Raw genomic sequence first — 7,505 nt, 5'->3', positions numbered from 1 at the left:
AGAACCTGTACGTTATCCACGTTACAGGACAAATTGTAATTATCTTTTATACCTTAATCAGCAAGGAAAAACATTTGAGAACTGCGATCGACTATGCATATGTAAAACGTCTCAGAGAAAAACCACAATGTGCATATTTAAGGTATTTTCCCCTTGACGTATCATCCACTATTAGGGCATGCTTCCATTAAAACTATCATTTAAGGTTGGCTGGTCCAACCCGCGGGGACTCTCGCTGAATTCCATCAGAATTACAGATAAACACTCCTCCATTTTTTTTCCAACTTACTCGCATAATCACCAACTGTTTCAGTTTGCCAGGAGTAGGCGTGTAATATTTTAATCTGACTTCATTCACAAGAGTCTCCGTGGATTTGAATCGATAAACACTGTACGTAGACCGATAGTTTCATCGGGAATGGGCCCTCTTTGTTTCAATAATTGGTATTAGCCGTGTTCACTTCTGTATGGATTCCGGTTTTTAGGAGTCGTCGATTGCAGTTTTGAAATGCTTCTGCTTGCTGATTAAGGTATAAACAAAGAATATTAATGGATGGGAACTATTTGTTAAGTAAAAATGTCACATTTATTTTAATTAAAATTGCAAATTGATGAATAAAATAAATTCAGATGAGTGTAAGCCCATGAAGTTATTAAGTGAAAGTCCCATTTTCGTAAGACTCAATTTGTGTGAAAATTATAATATAAATTGCCTGGCACGCCTTGCCTTAACTTAAAGTAATCGGGTAAAGTCCGAAATTTTTTTAGGTCTATGTTGTTGATCGTACTGCTCTGCGAGGGGGCGTGCCAACCAACTGAGCTGATTACATTGAATGCGTCTAAGAATCTCTGCTGAGATACATGTAGATCCATACAGCTAATATGATAACTTCTATTCTGAACACAGCCTTAGGGACCATTCCCAGACCATATCGTACTAACTGTGAGATGATCTGTATCAGAGGGGATTATCACTAAATTTTAATCAGCTTTAGTGGTTTGAATGTCTGTCACGCCTACTGAAGCTGCTAGGATGTAATTGGCTATCGTTTCCAGCTTCAGTAGGCGTGCCAGACATGCAAGCCCCTTAAGCTAAAAACAAAGAAATGAGAATCCTTCTATAATAACTTCTTTGCTTCCCTGCTGGCATTACATTTATGAAAGTATAATCCATTCAAAATTTTGCTGGAATGAAGTTTAGTTTTTAAATTATTTTGATGCTTTCATTTGTAGTAACTTTTGATGCCCTCATTTGCTCATACATGTATACATGTATGTAATTCGGTTACCTGGAGACATAGACGAGAAATTATTAATGCATGCTGCAACGGAAATAGTTAACAAACCTGTATGTTGTTGACATGTCGTTGACGAATGTAAGCTGGGGACGCTATAGTTGCCTATGAGCGCATTCAGAATAAGGTAATCCGCCGACTAAATATGGCGGGTCCCACTTCAAAAGCGATGTCGCTGATTCCCGATGATCTCCGCGCCTCCGCACATACATACAAAATGCTTGGAAACATAAAATTGTCTGTTATATATCCACCCATTATATATATATATATATATATATATATATATATATATATATATATATATATATATATATATGAAAATTAAACAGTTAATGAACATGCATGTGCTTCCTAGATTTTTTCCCTGATACCCAAAGCTTGCTCAAGATCCATTTTCTTGTACCTGGAAACCTTGGATTGAATATAAGCTCAGCTTGGTCCTACAAGTAGTTGACTTTAAAAACCAATCGTCACTTGATATCTAATATGGATTTTTTTTCAAAATCATTTTTTTTTTTAATTTTTGTCTATCTCAAGTTTTAACTTATTTAGTTTGTTAATTAAAATAAGAATTGTGATTCTACAGTAAACTCACTAACTAGAAATGCGAACAAGATTTTAGGTGACGATGAAGGCACTAGTTATCTTTGAAGTCATCTTTTCCAAAGTGAGATGTCCGCTTAAAATGACTCAGTAAACGGTCACAATAACGTATCGGTCTGAAAAAACAATGCACCAAAACATGGGCATGAAATACCCTTTAACAGGGGGACATATTAATTTTTACAAGATATTTAAAGATAAGCCATTAGATATATAGACAGTCGTTTCAAGCTCTGTTTTTTTTTTTTTTTTTTTTTTCAAGATTTTCCTAAAGTATCTGCCACCCTAGTAGAGAATAGGCATGAGATATTCTCCAAACGTGAACTGGCCCTCCACCTCTAGAGGCATTCGGTTACATGTTTACCGAAGTTTTATTTAATGATTGGTAGGGTGCAAAAATAATCTTGATTCGTAAGCAAGAACAACTTAAATCCTTTTTACTTCTCCTTTCAAAAAAAAAAAAAGAAAGAAAAAAGAAAAAAAAGAAAAGAAAAAAAGATAAGAAAGAAAAACTATGAAGAATTTTGATATTACAAACATTTATTTAGACATTTAAAGATAAGCCATTAGTTTTATTTAGTTCTATTCATTGAGAAATTATTTAAAATAATGAAATCCATAGTCATTTCAAGAATGGCACCAAATGAATGGGTTTGGATAGAGTTAATCTAAAATGTCCCAATATTATTTAAAGATGATCAGATCAGGAAAGTCTACAAATTATAGTTAAAAATAATGAAATGTTTGATGAAAAATTTACAATCATTAAAGGACATGTTCGCCTTTCATATTATGTATAAATCTTGATCTATATATCATTAAATATGATAAGTATTCCTTCTTCTCATTTTATTTAGTTCTATATATTCTATTTCCAGGTACATGTAGGTTAATGTTCTATTTGTTATGTTCTAGAAAATTTAAATATATGGGTACCATTGTAGCAATTGCATAAATGCGGCAGAGGTGACACTTTTTTCTATGTACATTTTAGCAATACGTAAAATACATAGTATACATTGCTGTCTGGTACTGGAGGCACGCTGATTTTTTCACAAAAATTAACAAAACTGGGCTCGTGGGAATTGTGTCATGTCGATCCTGTTAGTAACCTGGGCCACCTTGGCTAAATCAGTTGAACTATCTCCTTGTGTATGTCCAGATGCTCATTGAGAGCGCACAGCTGTTTATCTGTGACATCATATAACGTCAGGTGGGGTAGGGTGTTTGTTCAGTTGCATCATTGTACATTAAACAGTTCCTCCCGAAATTTCGTTGGTTAAGCCACACTCCATGCTCAGTAACGCACCTCTGCTCTGCATCAAGGCCTGAAATTGACTGATCTGAATTTGAATCGTTCAATGAAAGGAAACGAGACATACGCTCCTTGAAGGTATTTACGTAACCTTACTGACTCCATCTGCGTGTGTTTAACTAGGACATAAAGATAAGCCCGCTCTCAAGGTTACAAACCACTATTAAAAATCCCATTCACTTCCATTGTAACGTTTAATTCTCTTAAAAATATTTCCCATGCATCAACAAACACAACACTTCAGGTTTAAATACTTCTATTCAAGGCCTAAACAATATTAAAAAATCAGGGTACATTAATGGCATAGCTTGCCAGTGACATGACATGACCCGTAAGGTGCTGCCGCCAGTCAGCCAAAATAAGCACTAAAATGCAGCAGAGGGGAGGGCATGTAAAACTGGCCCCAGGCAGTAACATTTCACTCTGATATGAAAAATAACACATCAAATTAAAGGTAAATGAACAAATTTATTTCTAAAATTTATTTCAAAATTTTCAAATGATCCAAAATTGAAAAATAAACTCATTTTTCTCTTATATCCAAATCTTCTTGATTCAAACTTGCTAAACAAGGAAGGCCGGAAGTGCCGTATAACCTCAAATGCAGGGCAGGGTCCAGTAATAAACAGACGCCATTTTCTGTCTACCTGTAAGCATTTACAAGCGGGAAAGGAAGAAACAAAACGGATATTGCAAGTATTTAAAACATTTGCCAGAAAAACAGATTTAAAACATTACGCTGCGGAAAAGGTGCACCGAGTTTGTTATACTAAAACACTGTGTTCATGAGACTTATATTTATTCATCAAAACTGCTGAACCAGGAAGTAGATAGAAAATTGAGAATCACTGACACTTTATTTGCTAAGCCTTTATCAACGGCATTACAGCCAGCTTTTAGCGCCGCGTACACTAACGAAGAGAGTCTGACATGGCAGAAGCATTAGCAGCAGATATTAAAGAAAAAATCTTGACATGTAGCATCTGTCTGGGAGAGTATGAGGACCCCCGTGTGCTGCCTTGCTACCATACATTTTGCTTTGTCTGTATATCTGACCATGCTTCGAAAACCATATCTCTGGACAGGACATTTCACTGCCCCCTTTGCAGAGAAGAGATACAATTGCCAAGAGAAGGACTCGTGAAACTGAAGAAAGATTTCCGCGTTCACACAACAAAGGAGCTCCTGAGTCAGAGACAGGAGCAGGGAGTGTTATCTCCAAATAAAGAAACTGATGTGCATGATGTGACACAGGTCATTGCACAGCTTACAATCTGTTGTGAGAAACATCCTAATAATGAACTGAAATACTATTGTGAAGATGACGATACTGTTATATGCTGTGAATGTATATTAAAAGAACATAGTGGTCATCGTATGTCATCTGTTGAGCAAGTTGCAGAAATCAACAGAGACAAAATCAAAGCTGCCCTTAAGAAAACCACGGAAGAAACAAACATGTTTAAAGAGGCAGGTGCCTTCGAAGCAGCCACTGAACCAAGGGACTCTCGCATCAGGACAGCCATTATCAAACGGATCCAAAAGCAAGCACACAACATGCGAAAAATGATTGATCATAGGGAAGAGACAATGCTATCAGAAGTGAATTCTGCTTACGACAAAAATGAATTGCACCATGTCTCCTTACAAAGTGCCTGTGACTTTGCTCAGGAGCTTATCACTAATGGCACTGACTCTGATATCATGATTCATGCAAAACCTCTGATAGAAAGACTTGAAGTGATGGGGAAAACACCAGGTACACCAGCGCAGATATCCTACAGTCCTGGTGAGATATCTGCTGCCGGACTGGAAGCCATGTTAGGACAGGTGACGGTACAGTCACAACCTCCATTAGCTGGTCAGGAAACAAACCCAAGATTAGCGCTGCATACTCCAGTTTTCTTATGGAAGGCAAAGTGTGTCCATTCATTCAGTGCTAAGCTGAAAGATGACAAAGGAAGAATGTGCATAACTGGATTGGCCATTGATGAGCAATATACATACGTTGTGGATTCATATAGTCCTGACAAAATGAGAGGGAATGACAGAACAAAAGTATTCACAAATGAAGGTCAATTTAAGTTTGACATTAAACTAAAACGTCCAATTGATGTGGCTGTGTCACAGACTGGTCTCCTGTATATAACATCACAGGGTGAGGGTAGTGTCGTAGTGCACACTACCGGCGGTCAGCCGGTGACATCCATGCTTAAGCTGAAGAGGTCATGTAGTATTACACTGACCAGACAAGGCCACGTGATGGTTTGTGACGTAGAAAAAATATACTTCTTCACATCCAACAGTGTACAGTTCCCGGTCATTATTTCACTCAGAAACAGTAATTCCCAAATGTACAAAAGAGCGTGTAGAAACCCAGAATACATCAGTGACAAAAGTTACATCACAGAGAACAGTGTGAATGATAACATTGTGATATCAATTAATGACCAACACTGTATATATATGTTGTCATCTTCTCTTCAGCAGAATGATAAGTATGACCGTAGTGCTTATCAGCTGTACCAGTATGGCGGCACACGAGGCAGTGGTGATGGTGAGTTGGATGGACCTTGTGGAGTGTGCACAGACAGCTATGGTCACATCTTCATTGCTGACTGTAATAACCACAGAATAGTGGCACTGGATGCACAAGGAGAATTTATCAGATACATTGCCACTAAATATGATGGGTTGGAGTGTCCGACAGCATTAGCCATCAACCCTGCTGGCCAGCTGGTGGTGACAGAGGAACATGGCAAAGTTAAGACATTCCAGTACTTACCTGTGTACAGTAACTATGATCATCACTTTGAATAATGATTAAAATATATTAAACAGCTGATGTTTGTAAATGTGTTATCACTGATAATGAGGATAGGTTGTAGATGTAGGACAGCTCTGATATCACAGTGGAAGACTATGTATTTATATATGGTGGCTCTAACATGTTGTTTACATTTTAGATAAAGTTACTATTTTCTGATCCCCTAGTTTCTTATGAAAGGAAAACTTAACATTGAGGATAGGTTGTTAGATGTAGGAATCAGAACATAAGGTATAGTCAGTGTGTAGGACAGCAGTGATAGCAGGGTGGAAGACTAGGTATTTATATATGATGGTCTGACTATGTTAAAGTTTATAGGGTTCAAAGCTGATTCACTGAGGAATTTTGTTTGTTTGTTCCATATTTTAGCAATGGTTACAACTGCAATCAAATAGATAATTAATTAAAAGTTTATTATTCAGATTAAAGAGAACTTAATGAACTAATAAGTGTATTAACAAGCATGTTTTGTTTTTTTTTCATATTACTTTTTGCACGTATGCATACATATGTATAAAGTACATATACATGTAAATTATTTATTATTATTATTATTATTATTATTATTATTATTATTATATTTTTTGTTTTTGTTTTCAACAGGGATTACAAAATATCCAATGAAATGAAAAATGAGTATTATAAGAATTAATATCGTTGGTCAATGACAATTAATATATATTAAAGGGTACAATTTAACTTCTTGAATTGAATATACAAAAGATGCTTAACTGATACTAATAGAATGAATAGAGCTTAATTTGTTAATACTCCTGATAGTGATAGTGTCATTGTATGACAGGGAGATATAGGTAAACAAATTATCAATATTTTTATTAAGTAAAATATGTCTTTTCATACAGCATATAGATGACTTGTGCTTAAGTTTTTGAGTGAATGGCAATTTATAAATATAAAGTAGTATTTAAGTATGCTTAAAGATATTTTAATAGGTTCATTTTTTTAATCTTAGATGCAATGATTCCAAGACGGATATAATCACAATTGATTAATCATTGTAAATATTTTCAGGTATATATATATAAAAGGACTGAAGGAGAATCAATTATAGAGTGCATAGCCAAATTAATACAACTTATATTTTATGTATTTAACTCATTTTGATTTTTTTTTTATTAATGAACTAATTTTTTTTTCATGGAACAGTAATAAGAAGTTTCATATAAGAATACTAGGAAATGGCCATATAACTATTGTTTGGGTAAATTTAACTAAGCATGATTTTTTAATGAAATGGTTTAAATTTTATAATATAAAATTGTATTGGCGATAGATAGTTATTTTTTTCATTCACGAAAATTTGTAGTCTCAAAACTTAATTGAGCAGGAGATCAATTATTTGGTTCAAAGCTGAGTCACTGTGGAAGTGCTCTATTCACACAGACTTGAATGAAGTCAGAAGTAAAAGACACGCTAGCATTCATTAGGGGTATGTGTGAGG

At 35.3% G+C, this 7,505-nt stretch overlaps 1 protein-coding gene across 1 annotated transcript; it reads left to right on the top strand.

Annotated features, from left to right (window-relative positions):
- The first annotated feature begins 3,813 nt into the window (after positions 1 to 3,813).
- Positions 3,814 to 7,505, top strand: LOC106173520 (tripartite motif-containing protein 2). The gene has a single exon (XM_013554677.2). It carries the CDS (start codon positions 4,147 to 4,149, stop codon positions 6,034 to 6,036), a length of 1,890 nt encoding a protein of 629 aa, XP_013410131.2. The 5' UTR covers positions 3,814 to 4,146; the 3' UTR covers positions 6,037 to 7,505.

This window comes from Lingula anatina, chromosome 5 (assembly GCF_051362555.1).
Source record: "Lingula anatina isolate TDL-2025a chromosome 5, LinAna3.0, whole genome shotgun sequence".
In the NCBI taxonomy this organism is placed as follows: Eukaryota; Metazoa; Brachiopoda; class Lingulata; order Lingulida; family Lingulidae; genus Lingula; species Lingula anatina.
The sequence above is the reverse complement of the archived record's forward strand: the minus strand, read 5'-3'. Positions and strand labels throughout refer to the sequence as shown.

Excerpts from the sequence above, each read along its gene's own strand:
- LOC106173520 (XM_013554677.2), top strand. The coding sequence starts at position 4,147 with ATGGCAGAAGCATTAGCAGCAGATATTAAAGAAAAAATCTTGACATGT.